Genomic DNA, 20,148 nt, shown 5'->3' with positions numbered 1-20,148 from the left:
GCTTTGTGACCACCTAGGGGGGGGGGGGAGGGGGGGGGGGAGGGAGACGCAAGAGGGAGGAGACATGGGGATATACATATATGTATAGCTGATTCACTTTGTTATAAAGCAGAAACTAACACACCATTGTAAAGCAATTATATTCCCATAAAGGTGTTAAAAAAAAAATGAGGTTGCGGGATTAACTGCAGATTGCCAGTCTCAAGGGCAGCACGGTCCTGGCAGAACTACTGCAGACTTCTTCCTCCCAGAACCGGTTTTGCTGGTTGTGCTACCGCGTCTCTGCACAATGACGCCGCAGCAGAAAGAGTCTCCGGCAGGACATTCGTTTCCCCTCAGGGTCTGTGCAGTCTGGAAGCTCCTGTAACGTGAACCGGGGTCCCTGGGCCCCTGGGAATGACTCAGGTGGCATCCAGGTGGGTGAGGTTCTGAGCATCCATGCTGGTGGAAGCTTGGAAGTTGATGAGGTTGGGGCACAGGGTGGTAGAGAAAACGCAGCGCTGAAATGGGGCTCAGGCAACCAGGTATCCTCCCGGCGCGGGAATAGCCAGCTTTGTGTCTTCCGCCTTCTAAGCTTCAGTTTCTCAGCTGGAAAGTGGCGGGAAGCGGAACAGGGAGGGGCTGACAAAGTATTAAGGTCCCATCCGTATGATTCTAGTGGGAGCACCACAGGGCTGCATTCTTTCACGTGACTCCCACTTACAAGGTCATTTCGATTTCTCTTTCTCCCCTCAGCCAAACGCAGGTACCCACAAAGTAGATGTGTTGGTCACTAACCCCCGAGATGAGAAGTTCCCAGGCAAGCCCCTATTGAATTATTGAAGGGTGGTGAGCTCAGATTCCTGGCTCCCAGCACCGGTGATGACATCACCCCCAGAGCGGGGGCACACAAACCCTAATTATAGGCTCCCCTTTCTCCCCGATTTCTAAGGAGATTCTTGAAACCAGGCCCCTTATTTGTGTCCAGAGCCTTTTTCTCTGTTCACAGTGATTTCAAGATTAAACCAACCTCGACGTGCTACAAAGGTCTCTCTCATGTGACCACAGAGAATTACTTGAGCGTTAAGATACTACTTAGTGCTCTGAGGAACGAGTTTCTTTTTTGTGTCTTTTCACTGAAACACCGTACCAATTTCCCCCTATTTCTATGCCTCACCCTTCTCGTGGTTTATAAACTACCTGAGATGAAGGAGGCCTGTTTCCATGAACCCTCTGCTGCTAAGCCTTTCGGAATGATCTTGAGTCAGTGAAATGTTCCCCTTCCCTCACTACCAGCACTGCTAAATAATCAAGCAAACAAGTAAATCCACTCCTAGCCCATTCCCCTGTCTCTATGATTTAAAAAGAAAATGTATTATAATTCAGTAATATGGAGCTCTGTCTGCCCTGTGTTACTCTTTGCTGCGGTCTAGCCCAGCACCTCTGCTTGCGGAAGCACAGTGAATGTGCTCTAGAGGGAAGCCTAACACCCCACCGCCCCACTCTCTCTCTTGAGTTGCAGGAGGGGCTTTGAGAGAGGAGCTGTCAGGCCCTCTGCTTTGCAAGATCAGGTGGGAAACGTTCTTCCTGCGTTTTGGTATTTGGGAGGAACTTACAGACCAGAAGTTGCTGCAGTTGTAGAGAGAGTCAAGGACACAGATAAGGCATATTTTCATCCCTGTTAACAGGTTTTTGTGGTGAAACGGGGGGTGGGCAGGGCTGAAAACTGGTTGGGGTGAGGTGGGAAGTAGAGAGGCTGAGAGACACCATGGATCATTTTCCTGTGCATCTCAGTTTCTGATTCCACTAAATATCACCCTTCTTCATAGCAGGCTGTGCAAGATTGGGCAAGTGGAAAAGGTGGACTTTGAACCATGTCCCTCTGAGTCCAGAGTCCATGTTCTTAAACCATCCCAACAGAGGGATAGCTGTACTTTTTTTTAGACCAAAGAATGCTATGATTTTCCTTCTCAAAGAAATTTATAGGGTACAACCTAGAAAGAAAGAAATCAAATGAATCTCATTTCCTGGAGCAAAGCAATTCTATCAAGTCACCCTGCTTTTGCCACCCATCTCCCCCATCCCCACCAACAAAGATGGGCTCACTGACCCAACACTTCCAGCACACAGGTCTCTTCCTATCCATGTCTTTGGTTGCCCTGGTACATTACTGGTTGATGTCATGCATATTATTGACCAGAAGGCATATGGGTGTGAGGACTGTTTGGATTCCTTGCCCTCTTCAACTGAGTGTGTGTGTATGTGTGTGTATTAGCCTAACATTAGTGATCTCATTTGCCTAATTATGATCTCGCTCTGTGTTAATTGAAGATCAGTGCATGCTTTCTAATAGTGCAGCTCTGAGGCATAGCAGTGTTTTCTTCTCCATACCTTACACATTTATTCTCCATTTTCCCCACTTCTCTCTAGCTCCTTTCCCTGGTATCCTGAAGTTCATTTTCACACTCATTTACATTATTTCTGTACACTTTTCTTTTTTGTTTTGCTTTTTTCCTGTTATGAACAGTGAAGACTGTTCCTTACTCTTTTTTGCAATACCATGTAGGAAGCACAGCATGAAAAAATTCGAAGCAAGGATGACGATTATTATTCGAGAAAATGAAGGTTGCAGAAGGCACACAAAGGCTCCCTGCTTTATGTTTGCAACTTAAGAAATACAGTAAATGAAAACCCGTATTCACCAAGCTGGTAAATTGGAAGTAAATATTTACACATAAGCAATATTTATTTTATATTTAGATTCCTCTCACTTTGGGTCCCTTTGGATGCTATAAATGAATTGCATTTACAAAAGAGATTTTCATGTAATTTTTTTTTTATTGAAGTATAGTTGATTTACAGTGTTTTGTTAGTTTCTGGCGTACAGCGCAGTGATTCAGTTTCCATGTAATTTTTTAAATTGAGAGAAAATGCCGGATGAGAGGATGCATGTTGATATTCCCTCTAGGCCCTATTTCCTTTAATATTTTTGCCTTATTTCTTGCCTTTGTGTCTGATTTTGCACAAATACCAAGGAGATGTCATTTGAGAACTGAGACCCAGTCTGAGGGATGGAAACATGGATGTGCTAAGAGAAATCAGCTGGTTGAGCAGGAAAACAAAAGTGAAAGTTGGGAGTAAAAAGTTCTCTTCCAGATTTGCAATTCTATCCTTAAGGAAGAAAATGAAGTTGACTGAATGCCCCAGCACTGCCCTGCAGCTGCCCTGGACATAAGGGCATTTGATGGGGCCCGTGTCATGAATTGCTTCATATTGTGAGACATAAATAAAGCTCTCATATCGGGTGACGTACTTCTGTCATGTGAAGTCCAGATTTCTTCCTTTTCTTCCTGTGTGGTTCAGCCCGTTCTCTTCCCAGTGCTGTCTTTTCAAGGTACAACAAGTGGTCAGCAAGCCAAACCTAGCTCTTTACCCTATCAGCTGCTAACGGGTAGGAAGCAGCCCCTCAGTCCTCAGATCTCAATGTTAGTAGCTTCAAAGACAGGATGGTGCAAATGGCAGTGCTTTGATCACAGCCAATGTAAAAGCAGTAAACTAGAGAAACTGTAAGTGTTCTAACGTTCTTGTGCCCTGTAAATTATTCAGTCTCTCTTTGTGGAAAATATGGTAATGCTCATGGAAAGACTGTTTTGACATTTAGTACCAAATCACAGCAGAACCATTAAAATTGTCCCAAATTTATCTCACCCTCCTTCCTTCTCTCTCTCTCAGCATTTCTTTTTGGTCTAAAAGATTTAATCAGTTTTTATGGGGCTCCACTGTGTGTCAAGCAAAGTGCTTTAGAAAGTTATAGTTTCGATAGTCTTGACAAATCACGCCTTCCAAGGGGATGCTTCTAAATGGACTGTATTCTCTTTCTGCCAAACTCCAGTGCTGGACACCAGGGAGAAGGGGAGATGTGTAAATATTGATTTTCAAGATGAAAAGAGAACCCAAAGGACCGGCCAAAGGAAGCCATACTCCTGAGTGCCCCATGGGTTCATGACCTAGTTTGTTTCCCTGACCTCCACCTCCCATCAGCAGTCCAGGGAGTCAGTCCTCTTTCTGCTTACAAGACAGTCCAGGATGCAGTGGAGTTGATGGATATTACTGATAAAGAAGAAGTTAAATCCTAAAGGACACCGTATGGCAGAATAGAGAATATTATAGGGCATCTTCCATGCTCTCCAGAGTAAAGAAGGGGTGGGGAAGGCTCCTGGGAGGTGTCTTGAAAGGTTGAGATACACACTGCAAAGCAGGGCAAATGGCATTTTTATGCGTTTGCTGGGGCGTGGTGTGGGTGAAGGAAGCTTTAAAAGGGAAAGGTAAACATTTGCTGGAGTCTTTGGTATTGAACTTAAAGCCACGCCTTTGTTCCAGTTTTATAAGATAATGGATGGCAGGAAAAGCTATAAAGCTGGAGTTAATTCATATATAGAAGGAATAATCTTTGGAAACCATCTCATCTAAGCTATCTACGGCTTGATCTTTTGTTAGAATGTGGAGTATCCATGGTTTCTGTCCTGAATTCTGCTGAGAGCTCTGTAACTCACATGTATCAACTGTTGTGTGTATGCAGAGACTGAGATCGCATACTTGGATTTTGTAGACTGACGTGTGTGTGTGTGTGTGTGTGTGTGTGTGTGTGTGTGTGTGTGTGTGTGTGTGTACGTACCATGGCTAGTATTTATTCAGTGATTACCATATACCAGGCACTCTGCCAGGTGCTGTATATACCTTATGCAATATTCATACTTTAAGTGGATATCATTTTTCATTTAAATAATGAAGAGGTTGAAGTCCAGAGAGCTTACACAGCGAATGCACAGCAGAGCTGGCATTCTCACCCTGGGAATGTCTGTCTGAAGCATGTGCTCTTTCCATAGTGCCTTTTCGTCTTGGGAGGAGGTAGTCATAGTATCTTCTATATTATCTGTGGCAAAGGTGCAGTCATCCCCTCCAAGCAGCTTGCCTGCTGCACCTCACGTGCTGGGCCAGGCAGTGGGAATTTACAGACACACCAGCCAAGCAGAGTGTCTGCTGCTCTCAGAGGACATTTTGGCTGGGCCGAGAACTCAGACATATCTGTAAATGACTGTAATATGAGGAAGAAAGTGACAAAGACTCTAATGAAAACAGAATTAAAGGGCCAGCAGAGTTCTGGAGAGGGAGATAGCCCTGTTTTTTATTTTTTTAATCACAAAATAAAAAGATTTATTTTCTTGAGCACAAATAAGCATCCACCTACTAGATTAGTAGCCAGGAGCTTTTTGGTAACTTCGTTTTTTAAAACCATTTTGAAAATTGAAGTATAGTTGATTTACAATGTTGTGTTAGTTTCAGGTGAACAGCAAAGTGATTCATTTATATATATATATATTTTTTTTTTTCAGATTCTTTTCCATTATAGGTTATTAGAAGATATATAACTCCCTGTGCTATACAGTAGGTCCTTGTTGGTTATCTATTTTATATATAGTAGCGTGTATATGTTAATCCCAAACTCCTAATTCATCCCTCCCCGCCCCCACTCTGCCATCCCCTTTTTTGTTTTGTTTTTTTTTTCTTTTTTTCGGTATGCGGGCCTCTCACTGTCGCGGCCTCTCCCGTTGCGGAGCACAGGCTCCGGACGCGCAGGCTCAGCGGCCATGGCTCACGGGCCCAGCCGCTCCGCGGCACGTGGGATCTTCGCGGACCGGGGCACCAACCCGCGTCCCCCTCATCGGAAGGCGGACTCCCAACCACTGCGCCACCAGGGAAGCCCTGCCATCCCCTTTGGTAACCATAAGTTTGTTTTTCATGTCTGTGAGTCTATTTTGGTTTTGTAAATAAGTTTATTTTTTAATTTGTTTTTATTTTTATAAAACATTTCTATTAAGTTTTCTATTTAAAAAATTTTTTCCCAATTTCTTATGTAAAAAATTGCAAATGAAAAGTTGAAAGAATAATACTACCACATACCCTTCACCTAGATTGACTCATTGTTAGTCTTTTGCCAGATTTGCTTTCTCTTCTCTCTCTCTCTCTCTCTCTCTCTCTCTCTCTCTCTCTCTCTCTCTCTCTCTCTTTCTCTCACACACACACACACACACACACACACACACACACACACACACACGCTTCTCTACTAAAGACTTCAGCGTGTAGAGAGGGCGCCATTCTGTGGGATCAGGGAAGACTCGAGGGAGGGTGTGGCACAGGAGTTGTGTCTTAAGGGTTGGGTGGAATTTAGACGAGTGTGGGTTGGAAAGGGGAACCGGGTGGAAGGCCGGGGCGCTCAAAGGAGCAGAGACTGGCCGCAGAAGAAGAGCGGGAGTGGTGGAGCTCGGGAGAGAATTTCGAGTGGGCTGTAAGGAGGGGACGAGAGACGCCAGGAGAAGGGGTGAGATGCCGCGGAGAGAATTGGAGGGTGGGCGAAAGAGGGTCAAGGTGGGAACTTTAGACCCACCCATTTAGCGGAGGTGGAGGAAGAGGAACCAGAGAAGGAAAGGGTGGTCGGGAAGGAGAGGACAGAAGGACTGGGGAGAGGAGGAAGTGGCCAGTGAAGTGGGTGTGGTAGGCAGTGGTTTCTCACAGCCCGAGCCTCCACAAACAGCAGCAGCAGCAACTTGGGAAATGGTTAGAAATGCAGATGCTAGGACCTCCTACCTCAGACCTACTGGATTGGAAACTCCAAGGGGGCAGAGTCTTAACATGTTGTAACAGGGCCTCCTGGTTGCATACCCCTGCTTATAAGGATGCTACTGAGAAGGCTGACCTGGAAGAAAGCAGTCTCAGTAGAATAGTGAGGCCCAGACTCAGATTCAAAATAGTCGGTGACATGGCCTTTACTTACAGCCGGTAATTTATATGTGCTCATGTTGAAAGCATGCATTGCAGCATTGTTTACAAGATGAAAAGACTAGAAACAGCCTCATGTTAAAGAAATTGTTATTCCATAATCATGGTTCTTTTCAAAAAGAAAAAGAAAGAGCTGTCTTCAAAATATCTTGTCAAATGGAAAAAGCAGGCTGCAGAACTGTGTGTTTACTGTGCTACCATTTGTATAGAAAAGAAAAGGATATGAATTTCCATCGCTTGTTTCTAGAAGGATGCACAAGAAAGTATGAAGGGTACTCAAAAAACTGTTGGTTGGGGAACAATGCTGGCGGGGGAGGGGGTGTGGTTTCCATGTTTGCCCTTTTGAACTTTGTGCTAGATTCAGATATTACAAACTCAAAACAAGTTTTAAGTATTAAACATGAACAGAAAAGGTTTAAAATAATAACAAATGATCAGAAATTTGAGTGAGTGGCTCTTTCAGTCTCTGCGTAAATTCTTCCTCCCACTGAGAGCTCATTATTTATGAAACAGGCCAACCCATTGTTACACAATGTCCAAATTTTTCCTTGCCCTGCGGTGCCGTTTCACAAGACCTGTTCAGGTGACAGAGCTGAGTGGCAGAGACTAGCCATTGGCAGAGCAATGAAGGTTCTGCCCGAGAGAGTTCGCCCTTGCTCTCTCCCCACCAAAGCCTGTGACTCTGCCCCTTAAAAGTGTCCCACAGAGATAGATTTTATGTTTTAAAAATCAATTCACCTTCATAAGATATCTCTCTATTCGAATTCTGTGAATATAACTAATCTACTTTGGAATCATTTGGGGAGAACATCACAAAATGCCTTGAGAGAGAGTCCGGACAGGAAGCTCTTAGAGTAGTCTGGTAGGAAGGAGAGCTTGAACTGGGGGCCAGGGCGACGCTGAGGGAGCGAGCCTTGTGGGACAGTTGAGGAGGTAATATGTATGGGGCTTTGTGGACTGTGCCGTGGCAGTGAGGAGGAGCTTGGAGTCAGAGAGTAGGGCTGGCTGGGTGACCAGGTATCTGAGAAGGTGGAGATCATGGTGGTCACAGGAAGCTGCTGTAGATTTTCACAGCACTTTACAGTTTAAAACCGTGATCTCATTTTAAAGTGTCGCAGTAGCAAGCTAGGGATTGTTATACCTATTTAAAAGATGAGGCAAATGAGGCCCAGAAAGTTTCAATTAGTCCAAGGCCATAGTGTCAGGATTCGCACCTGGGACGTAATTTTGAGTCTCCTGTACCTTTTTTTTTTCTTGCTGTGCTTTCCTCTCATTTCGCCCTCCAGCTTCAATAGAAAGCTCTTTCCTCTTACAAAACTTCTCCTGTGAGTTGATCCCATTTAATCCCTGCTTCCGGGGCTCTTAGCTCCCACAGAGCCTCCTTCCGTAGCCTTATGTTCATCCTCTCTTGCCGTGTGAACGCCTTGTCCATCCTGGAAGAACACCTCTGCGTGGCCCTGCTGCCCGCTGCCCGCGTTCCTGCCCAAGCCTCCTGCCTCAGCCAGGCTCCCCGGCTGAGGTGCTCCCTCTCCATCTTGGTGTCCTGGCTCCCTCACCCCAGCAATCTAGCTTCCTGTCCTTCCCTCCAGGAGTCTGGCCTCCAGAAGGGGCGCAGACCCTCTACTTCTGATCCTGGTGGTCTTTTCTTAGTCCTTACTCTGTCCTCTTGGTAACTTGGATGTTGGATACTGGGGCCACAGTTCTATCTGCCCTTGGCCTCAGTGATACACCCTTGACCTCATCAAGTGTTCATGACTTGATCACAGTGATACAAGCATCTTGCTTGGCCTCTTCTCTCCCCAGCTGCCTTTTTTTTTTTTTTGGCGGTACTCGGGCCTCTCACTGTCGTGGCCTCTCCCGTTGCGGAGCACAGGCTCCGGACGCGCAGGCTCAGCGGCCACGGCTCACGGGCCCAGCCGCTCCGCGGCATGTGGGATCCTCCCGGACCGGGGCACGAACCCGCGTCCCCTGCATCGGCAGGCGGACTCTCAACCACTGCGCCAGCAGGGAAGCCCCCAACTGCCTTTTTTTCAGGCTCCCTCTGAACCTCCCACTAGGCTGGTCTCTTCCTCTTTTGAGAGCCAGGATGCACTTTCTTCTCCTCCATCTCTCTTTTTTCTAGCTCAGGATACCTATAGGAAATCTTCCCTTGTTGAGCTCTCTCCTTTTTTTCAAGTTCTTACAGTATGTACAGCCTGAGATATTCAACTTAGTTCCTACTTCTATACACTCCACCAGTGTATTGAGAGGTGTTATATCTCCCCTCTTCCTTGAGGGCAGGGCCCTACCGTAGATTTCTGTATCTCCTGTAGCATCTGTATACAGCAGCTTCAGTAGCATATATACATGCATCAATACATACATGCATATGTACATACATACATTCATACTGATTATATAATTTGTGCTTGACTTGTGTTTGTTGATAGACAGGTAGATAACATCTTTTTGAGGATACATGTGGCCAGAGCAGCTAACTCTGCTGTATTATCTCGACAACTTCAGCTACACAGAGCAATCCTGACTCTTAGGATGTTTTGCTTATGAAAGCAAGAACGTGGATAAAGAGGGAAATGTGTATTTAGAAAAGTAATTTTCTCTTAATTCGTTGGACAGATATTTGTTGAGTGTCTCCCATGGGCCTGGCACTGGGGGTAGAGTGAGCTTGAGGCAGACAAGGGCCCTCCTCTTCTGTGTTTAGAGTCGCATGGAGCAGACAGATAGTTAAGCACTAAACAGAGAAACAAGATAAATCCAAATAACGTTCAGTACTCTGAAGCAACCAGAAAAGAGCAGCATGGTAGGGTGTGCCACTCGTCACGGGCAGAGGTGGGAGGAGGAGGAGGAAGCCAACTCTAGATGGCCAGGGTGGGGCTTGCTGCAGAGTTGACGTTGGACTGAAACCTGAGCAAGAAGAAGGAGTGGGCAACGATGATCCTGGGGACAGCCTTGGAGGTAGAGGGCGCAGCACATAGCAAAGACCGGCAACGGGGAACAAGCTGGGCATGTTCTGGCAGTGGAGAATATTGAGTACTAAAGGAATATGGAAAATGTGGTAGAATATGTGAATAAGCCAAAAGCGTTATCTGTGCGTACCCACAGTATCTGTAGGAGAAAATGAAGAAATCTATTCTCAGGTTTTAAATCATTCCCTGAAGGAGCTATATTTATATAATGGAGGTGTCAAGAAATCTAGGAGTTTCTTTGCTCCTCAACAAAATCGCAAGCTCTCTGAGGGAGGGCAGGGAGTCTCAGCATTCTTGTGTCCCACCTTGTAGCATGATGCCAGGCACAGAGAGAAGATATTTGATAAATATTTGATGAATTAACGCATGGAGAAAATGAATAATTGCCCAAGACTGAGATTTCATATGTTAATATTATTTACTTTTAGTTTATCTTTCTATCTCAATTTAGCTTTGCATTTGTACCAAATGCAATCATGTAAACGGGAAAAAATGCTGAAATGTGAGAAAACCATCTATAAGGTCTTCAATAATTCTAAGAAACAGAAAGAATATAGAGTATGGAAACTGGCAAGAGCACACTTAACGTATTAATATATTGTTTGCATTTTACAGTGAAAATGCTGATTTCTTGCTCTATGCCATGTCTGTAATTTGGAGGCTAATGGGTGTGCAATTTCTTGTAAAAGAGCTCTTAAGAGTCTCAACCTTAGGAAATAAGTAGCTTTCTTAGTCTCTAATCAGAGGATCTTCTTGAAAATACAAACTACAATTGTTTAAAGAGGAAAATAAACAATTTCCATCAAATCATGGACCTTATGATTTTTTAAATCCCAAATTGCTTTGTAAATCAAGATTGGCCTATTTATTTTAATGGCAAGCTCTCAGAAGAATCTTGGGAGTTAATAATCAAGTTAATGCAGCAATTCTAAAGCCCATTAATCTGTATTTATTTTAATAAATCTTACTACACACATAACGCACAACTGGGTAAAGTCACTTTTCTTGTGTAGGAACTACAAAATGGGAATTGCAATTCATGTGTCAAAAAATGATTTTATTAAAAATTATCAGCTTTCATGAGACTGCCTCTGTTTCTGGAAAGGTCTTGGTACCTTTACAGATGCTCGTTCTCTCTGAATCAATCTTTGAACCAATGAAAAAATTAAAGTTGTATCTATTATCTGCCTGGATACACCTGATTCAATTAAAATTTTTCTAAAAAATAAATTATGTGCTGTAAGAATTATAGGAAAATAACATTCATAACTCTTGGTTGGCAGACCAATTGTTCGTGGCATTTCTTTACATAATTAGGGCTTCTACTAAAGTTAAAAAGAACTTTCTCTGCTTGACATTTGGATGAACATTGGTGAGGGAAAGCATACCTTTTCCCTAAGTTTCTGTAATACACATTTACAAACAGTGCTTTGTAGATAAACTTCCAAGAAATTTGTTGTCGCATTTGCCTGCTGGGTATAGAGCTCAGACATGGTTGGGTTTGCAAGATGAAACAAATTAATGCTTATCAGTCCCAAGCCGAGGTTTTAGTTAATGTCCTTCCATGCCTTCCCAACCCCCGCAATTGCAGTTAAAGTTCAACCATTCAGGTTTTAAGTGCAGCACAGCGAGACGGTGATTGATATCATCAGGCACATAGACTGTGCTTTGCTATTGGGTCAGACAGCCAGGCAAGAAGAAAGCAGTGCCAACCCTATTATAAAATCCCTGCTTGTTAGGATAACTCCGGGAGCTGGCAACACAGTGTAGCAGAGAAGGCAGATTCTTGTGTTGTTTACTTTTTATGGAATCAGGATGCCATGAATCAAAGAAGGCCCACTGGATCCTCTTCTAAGGACCTTTCTCCATTAAGAGGACCTAAGTCTAACTGTCTCCTCGTGGTAGAGTCCAGTGTGTAGACCTTGTCTACTGCATGGCTGATCGTTACAGCTCCTCCAAGGAGGATTTCGTGTATGTATTGTAGGATATTGCCAGTAAGCATCTATTATTTCAATGGATCTGTCCTACTCAAGTGGCCCTTATAAAAATACATGTTCCATCAGCTAAGCTTTCTTAATTGAGACTTGGAGGTGACAAGGCCACAATTAATATTGCTTCCTGCCTGTCTGAGTGTATGTCCACTGTGAGTGACGCATGGATATATCAGTAAGCCCAACCACGAATCCTATTAGCTTAGGAAATACGGAACACTTTTCTCTTCTGGCTTCTGCAGGACTAGGCAGGCTTTATGAGGGTGAGGAAAAAAAACCAGTCTGGTTGAGGACCCTGTGGATTACAACCACCAACAGGAAGATTTCTACATGAAATACGTAGCCCTAGGTAGGAACAACCATGTCATTTGATCCCAGAGTGATCATTTGATTTGCTGACATAAAGCTGTATTTATTTATAGCTTCTGGCCAAGATAACCCCATTGTCAATAATGACAATAGTAATAAAAGCAGTCAAGTGTTCCCAGAAAAGTATGCTTTTATTTTTTGACCTAATGATCGGGGTTTAATGAAGTTATTGTAATCTTTAGAGCACCATCGTGTTGTCTTTCTTTCCCATCTAGCCTCCAACTTCTGTGATTGCAGGGACCTTAATTGGTGCATCTGTGCTAGTAACTAGCACAGTCTCAGGGACGTGGTAGATACTTTAAAATATTTGTGGCGTGAATGAATGTTCTCTGCAGTTAGGGCATCTCCAGGGGCAGTAGACAGCATTTTCTGTCTACTTTTACCCTGGAAGTTCGGTAGGAGAAACAGGCATAAGAAACATGGCGTATTCTTTCTGAGTGGTCTTCATCACTCAGCTCTCCTAAATCAGTTGACATTTGTGTCTGTAGTTACTCTTTGTCTTTACCATTCCTAAATAATAAACAGATATTTATGGAATCCCTGGTCTTAGCCCAGGGTCTCTGTGGGTTTTGTATTTCACTTGTGTCCTCCAAGTTCAGTGCTCTGTTCTGTGTTCTCATGGCCTCTGTACTCATCTCTCTCAGGGGAGCCCTGACCACCCGGTGTTGGTCGTTGCTGGATTACTCATTGGCCTTCCCCTTGGACTGTCGGCTTCATGAGGCTGGGATCTACTTTCTTCTGTATCCCCAGTTTCTAATATTGTGTTTGACCTACTGTGGACTTGTGTTGATATTTCTAGAAAGAATGAATGAGTGAATGAGTAAAAGAAATGAATGAATAAAATGACCATATTCGATGTTAGATCATCTTTAGGCACTCATTTTCAGATGCAGCTGGAGAAGTGAGATCCTGTGGCATGATGTCCATAGTTGTTGTGATTAGCATGTCACTGAAACCTGTACCTGGCCTTGACTGCTGTTGATGTGGTGCCTTGCTAATATGTTTCTCGTCGCCAAGTAAGGGGCTCAAATATTAAATGACTAAAATGATCTTTCTATACATACAGCACTGAAAATGAGAGATCTGGTTGTATAAATTACCGAAGGTCTACAGGCATAGGACTTAAAATGAATTAGGTCAAAAATTTGAATGGCCTTTAAAATGCAGCTCATGGCAGTGGCTCTTTGCTTTCTGCAGGGCTCTTCTCTGGGGTGTTGCTGGGATAGGAAAGGCTTCAGGTCAAGGGTTTGAAGGTGAATAAAAGTTCCAAGGGGATGAAATAAAACAAGAGTCAGATAATACATCCAATGAAATGGTTTTCAGGATAAATAACTGTACAATTTTAAAACAGTGAGTTTAAAGTTTTCTCTTAAAAAGTAATACATATGGTATTAAATGGAAATAGTATCAAGGATATAATATAGTATGCCTGTTTTTCCCCAGAGACTGCCTCTTACTATTCATGTAGTTACTACATAAATCTAGGTGCTGTCCTCATATCCCTAGTCCGTGATAAATCAACTTTAAATGGTATATATTGACATCTACACACTATAGAAAAGGAGGATAAATTCAGTCGTTTGTACTTCTCCTTCTATTCCTGCCAATATTTCATAATAAAATTATTATTTTTAGTTCTGTTGGGCAGTGCTATAATCTTTAATTATTTGCTTGAGTTTCCATTTTTTCGGATTCATGTCATTTTTGTTGTCTTTCTTGATATCTCATAATGTAAGATGAGGATGCTGGTGACTTTACCACCTGTCCTTCCTCCTGTTCCATGTCTTACCTCTGCCAGCCCTTCTTTTACTTTTTCACTAACATGAAAGTATCTTAGTATTTATATTCTGTTCTTCAGGGAGGGATTTAAAAATGATTTAAAGGGAAAATTGAAAACCAAAGACAAGAAGTGACTTGCCTGAAGTCTGCTTAATGTTAGAGTTGGGACTAAAACCTGGGGCTTTTGACTCCCAACCTAGTGGGCTTTCTAGATAAACTCGTTGACCTCATTCATCAGATGTTTATTGAATGCTTATTCTCTGCCAGGCACTACATTAAGTACCAGTAATACAAAAATAATAAGAAATTGTCTCAAATCTCATACTCTCATACAAATAGGAAAGACAGATGTATAAACAAATAACTATGTTTCAGTGCAATAAGGTGCAAAGGAAGGTGTTGTGTAGCTTTTTTTTTTTATCTCACAGGTCAGAGGTTAGAGAAATTGATATAATTATTAGAAGTGACAGCTTTAATACACTGAGGAGACAGCGTTTTACCCAGCTAACTTATGCATGTTTGAAAAATAAGTAAGACTTTGCTAATATAGTTAAAGAGAAGTAATTTAAATTGTCTGTTTCAAGATTAAGTATAAAAGAAAAATTTTTATAAATTTATAACTATAAATTATATAATAAATCATGTTATATGTGTTTAATAAGTTTTTATGTGAGAATATCCAAATATTCTTCAGTTGTCCTTATAGGTTTATTTAATATTTTGACTTTAAGTCTAAGGCTTATGCATTTTTTTAAATAGATCTTTTATATGGTGACTTGTGAACTTTTTCCTTTCTTTCTTCCTCCCTCAGATTTTCATCACTGTGAATTGCCTGAGTACAGATTTCTCCTCCCAAAAAGGAGTGAAAGGACTTCCTTTGATGATTCAGATTGATACATACAGTTATAATAATCGTAGCAATAAACCCATTCATAGAGCTTATTGCCAGATCAAAGTCTTCTGCGACAAAGTGAGTAAAGATGACAGTTTGTTATAAAGGTATTTTTGTGATTAGATATTACTTTAATGACATTTCCCCCTTGTCACCTTCTCTTGTCTAGTGGTGTCAAAATAATCACTTACCAATCACAGTGGGAGTGATAATCTTTCATTCTCAGTTCCTATTAGATATCTAGGGAGTCATCAATCAACTGTACTTTTTTTTTTTCAGTCAGTCATTCTACCACTAATTTAATGACTGATTGACATTGCACTGTGCTATGAGTCTGATTCAGTTAGATAACTGAAATAATAGATTGTTTTTAGTGGATATATAGCTCCTGTCCCAGAACATATCGATGTAACCGCTATTAATTTATGGGTTAAATGGGGTCTCAGCTAGAGCCTTTTGGAATGGAAATGGCACCTCTAAAATAAGTTCATTAGCAAACAGGCTTCAGCAGAAGATATAGTTTTTGGATCTTCTTGAAACCCCTCATAAAAGACAGAGCAATTAAAATGGCAAAGATTAAAATCCCGTGATTATGTGACAAGAGACCCTTACAAAATCCCAAATGTGAATGGGACCAAGCATCAACAATTTCAAGACCTGTGTGATGTCGGCATCATGAGAGAAAGTAGTGGGCCCACTTGATGACCAAAGAACAGGGAACCTACCAAAGTGACCCATGGTACCAGAGAGAGAAGTGGGCCATCAGAGGACAGTATGTGAAACTAGGGTGGGAGGGGATGGATTGTACAGACTTCAATTTACTGGTGGGTGCAAGGGGACAGAACATTGAAGTGTTCTGGGCTCTATAAACTCTGGAAAGTTATAAATTGAAGCTCCCTGGTAGGATAAAATCCTGCTCTGAGAAGAGGCTGCTGGGAGTAGAATCCAAGTTGAGTTGAACAAAAACAAAAACAAAGGTTCAAAGGAAAGAGAAATTCCAAATAAAAAGGAAGAGGGGAAAAGATACAGAGTAGGCAGATCTCAGGAAATACAGGACTTTTTTTTAAAATCACTTTGTGAACACAACTGAAGCAGGAGAATGAGAGCCATGAAGCTAGAAGAATTATCCCAGTTCTCTCATTTCACTTAGAAATGACCAGCAGAAAAGAAAAACAGTTGAATCCCATACAGTCTCATGAAAAAAATAATTAAGATCAGACTGACTTCCTGTGGACAATGGATGCGTGCCAGAGAGACATGCCCACAAAACAGGTGAAACCTATAGCCTAATTTTCCAAAAATGGGCTTAAAATTAACATAATTTTAAAATTTTGAAATTAACAAAATCATGGAAATTATAAAGAGCAACATAAATCACAGTTTGAAAAACTCAGACATGAGTTGTTTGGAGAACAGAATGATTTGAAAAGAGATATGGTAGAATTCAGGAAAGAATTTAGAAGTAAAAGATTAAAATATTTCAGAAGAAAAGACTACACTACAAGCAACACAGGAGTGAATAAATAAGAAAAGAGAACGCCTTAATAGAAATACAAGTTGGAAAAGAGCAAAATTTTAAAAATCAAAAGAGGGCTTCCCTGATGGCGCAGGGGTTGAGAGTCCGCCTGCCGATGCAGGGGACACGGGTTTGTGTCCCGGTCCGGGAAGATCCCACATGCCGTGGAGCGGCTGGGCCCGTGAGCCATGGCCGCCGAGCCTGCGCATCTGGAGCCTGTGCTCTGCAACGGGAGAGGCCACAACAGTGAGAGGCCCGCATACCACAAAAAAAAAAAAAAAAAAAAAATCAAAAGAAACGAAACAATTAAGAGAAAATAATAGATATAGAAGAGAGGTAAAGACAATCCAAGAGACATATGTATCTTTCAGGAAGAAAGCTAAAACAATGGAACAGAAGAAATGCTAAAAATGATAAATCAGGAAAACTTAAAATAAAAAGTATACATTTTTTTTTTTTTTTTTTTTTTTTGTTATGTGGGCCTCCCTCTGCTGTGGCCTCTCCTGTTGCGGGGCACAGGCTCCGGACGCGCAGGCTCAGCGGCCATGGCTTATGGGCCCAGCCGCTCCGCGGCATGTGGGATCCTCCCAGACCGGGGCGCGAACCCGGTTCCCCTGCATCGGCAGGCGGACGCGCAACCACTGCACCACCAGGGAAGCCCCCAAAAGTATACATTTTTAAATGGGCTACCATGCATCTGGGAAAGTTGACCCAGGATGACTTTAAAAATATTCTTTGAGCATCTAAGAAAAATAAAATAGACAATGAGTCATTTATTTTTTTAAACTAATTTTTACTGGAGTATATAGTTGATTCACAATGTTGTGTTAGTTCCAGGTGCACAGCAAAGTGAATCAGCCATACACATGCATATATCCACTCTTTTCCAGACTCTTCTCTCATATAGGCTACTACAGAGCACTGAGCAGAGTTCCCTGTGCTACACAGTAGGTCCCTATTAGCCATCTATTTTATAGTAGATAAGGAGTCATTTATAAGGAAACTTTTATCATCAAACTTTTCAACAGCAACACCTTGTCAGAAGACAATGATATTTAAAGTAATCAAATAAAGAAAATGTGAGCCAAGGATTTTATATCCAGCCAAGCTGACTTTCAATTATAAAGATGACAGGCAAAAGCTAAACAAAATAAAACAAAGAAACAAAACCACCAACGAACAAACAAACAATCAAAAAATCCAGGGAATATTTCTTCTTGAGGAATCTATTAAAGAACAAGCTTTAGACACCAATATGACTGTAAAGACATTGATAAAATGACTGATGGTGAGCATTATGTGTATATTTACCTTGGATCTAATTCTAAATGATGGGAGAGACAGTGATGGCAATGTGATATGTTCTGACAGTGTAGACATAGTACAATTATTTAAAAATTGGGTAGGGCGGGGAGAGAATATGAAAAATAGAATAAGCTGGCAACTGCTTATAGGTGTTAACTGGACGTAAAAGGGTGAGTTCAGATAGGTCCCGGGGAGAGGAGAGGAAGGGGAAAAAGAGGTTAATGGCTAATTCAGAATTGCCAGCACTCTTAAAGGTGCTACAGTCAGATGTAGATCAAAGATCTACCATGCCATTAAAATGTCTGAGTTGTAGTTTAGCAGAGATAGAGAGTAGGAAATCTACTCTCTATCGGCATCTGTGAACAGAGGCAGAGATGGTCATGAGAAAAGAGAAGGAAACACATTTAACTAGAACTGCACTGAGTTTAGGGACATGTGGCATAGCAGTGTCTCTAAAATCTCGATAGCCTTTCAGGTCATAATGACTTCAGTTAGTGCTACTCGTCAGAGCAGCACAGCCCTCTCGTGGACAGTTAGGCAGCCCCCACGATACAGAGGAGACACAGTTAAGTCAGTAAGACACAGTTGTTGTGTAGAAGAGAAAACTGCCAGCAAGCACAAGTAACTCGCCAGAGTCACACGGTGAAAAAGCAGAGGAGCTGGATGCAAATCCACATCTGATTCCAAACTCATACCCCTTATATCTTTAATTCAGCATCTTAAACATTAAGAAAGCATTTTCAAATGACGTACAACATGGAATTTTTAAACTACATGTGGGAGAACGTTTAAACAATTTGAATTCCTTATTTTATTCCAGAAGTTTCAAGGGAGATGGTAGAATCCCCCTCAGTGAATCTCCTTCTTGGAAGGGAGGAGAAAGATTAGGATCAAGGAGAAAGGGAGGGAAGGATTGAATGGAGGCCCTGGGCAATCCATTTACCTTTATGTCATAGTTGGAATTGAAAGTAGGAAAGAGAGGGCTTAAGGGATACTTATATGATTATTTTTTTCAAGTGTTGAGGTCATAAATACTAAAAATCAAAACAAAGCAAAAATGCAGAATACATAGAGAGAGTTGTATTGTTGTACACCTATGCCCTAGAATGAGAGAGACTCTAAGAAACTAGTGATGTAAAGAGTTTCTAGTGCATAGTTTTTAGTTTATGTTTCCCAATGTTGAGTGTTAGGAAACTCATAAGGAAGAAATCTCATGGGACAAGCAGGGTGTATTAACCTTAACTGCTATTAATTTTTCTGATAAGCTAGAAACAAAATGTTTTTGCTATAATTTGTCATCATATTTGGAGCTCTGATTTCAAAATCCAGGCAAAACTCACTCCTGGGAAATTAAAAAGAGAAAAAGTATAATTATTGCACTTTTCAAATGGGTGGGTAAATGCAAATGATTAATTTGAATTATCCTCTAAAGCAAAAGAATTAAGAGCTATTCCATTTAAAACTGTAAATTTCCCAGTCACAGTCTAGAGTTTTAAACAGATGGTATTCTGCACTATTTGTAGTTCCCCAGCTTGATTTCTAATTAATGCACCTGTGAGATTACAGATGAAGATAAAGTCCTTCTCTACCTTTTTTTGATATTATGATACTTCTATTGAAATACATATGTTTATGAATTTAAAAACTCAGGATCTGCTATATGGCTGTACCTATATCAATACTTATGTGTATATCTTTATATCCGTATTTAATTACTTCCATTATCTTTTGAAAGACAAGAATTATATTGCTGAAGACAGTGACTATATATTGTTCAAAACCTGAGAATAAAGCCACATTCTCTTAAGAATTTTTTTCTCTTTATTAATTCTTGTTTGGAATGATCTTGGAGACAATGACTGTTGGAGATTATGGAAAGCTAAAGATATCCCTCCAAACTACCTTCTTAGCCAACTTAAATAGGTTAAGGCCACATTCTTTCTTTTTTTTTAAACACCTTTATTGCAGTATAATTGCTTTACAGTGGTGTGTTAGTTTCTGCTTTATAACAAATTGAATCAACTATACATATACATATATCACCATATTGCCTCCCTCTTGCTTCTCCCTCCCACCCTCCCTATTCCACCCCTCTAGGTAGTCACAAAGCACCGAGCTGATCTCCCTGTGCTATGCATCTGCTTCCCACTAGCTAGCTATTTTGCATTTGGTAGTGTATATATGTCCATGCCACTCTCTCACTTCCTCCCAGCTTACCCTTTCCCTTTCCTGTGTTCTCAAGTCCATTCTCTACATCTGTGTCTTTATTCCTGTCCTGCCCCTAGGTTCTGCAGAACCTTTTTATTTTTTTTTAAGATTCCATATATATGTGTTAGCATACGGTATTTGTTTTTCTCTTTCTGACTTACTTCACTCTGTATGACAGACTCTAGGTGCATCCACCTCACTACAAATAACTCAATTTTGTTTCTTTTTATGGCTGAGTAATATTCCATTGTATATATGTGCCACATCTTCTTTATCCATTCATCTGTTGAAGGACACTTAGGT

The 20,148-nt window shown here is 41.5% G+C and overlaps 1 protein-coding gene across 1 annotated transcript in view; it reads left to right on the top strand.

The window, feature by feature from the left end:
• Nucleotides 1-20,148, top strand: part of GRHL2 (grainyhead like transcription factor 2) — a 162,524-nt gene that overhangs the window by 103,724 nt on the left and 38,652 nt on the right. The window contains exon 9 of the mRNA XM_055091164.1: nucleotides 14,736-14,894. Coding sequence (XP_054947139.1) covers nucleotides 14,736-14,894 — 159 coding nt within the window. The remainder of the gene's footprint in view (nucleotides 1-14,735; nucleotides 14,895-20,148) is intronic.

This window comes from Physeter macrocephalus, chromosome 15 (genome assembly GCF_002837175.3).
Source record: "Physeter macrocephalus isolate SW-GA chromosome 15, ASM283717v5, whole genome shotgun sequence".
Classification (NCBI taxonomy): Eukaryota; Metazoa; Chordata; class Mammalia; order Artiodactyla; family Physeteridae; genus Physeter; species Physeter macrocephalus.
This window is presented reverse-complemented; position numbering and strand designations above follow the sequence as displayed.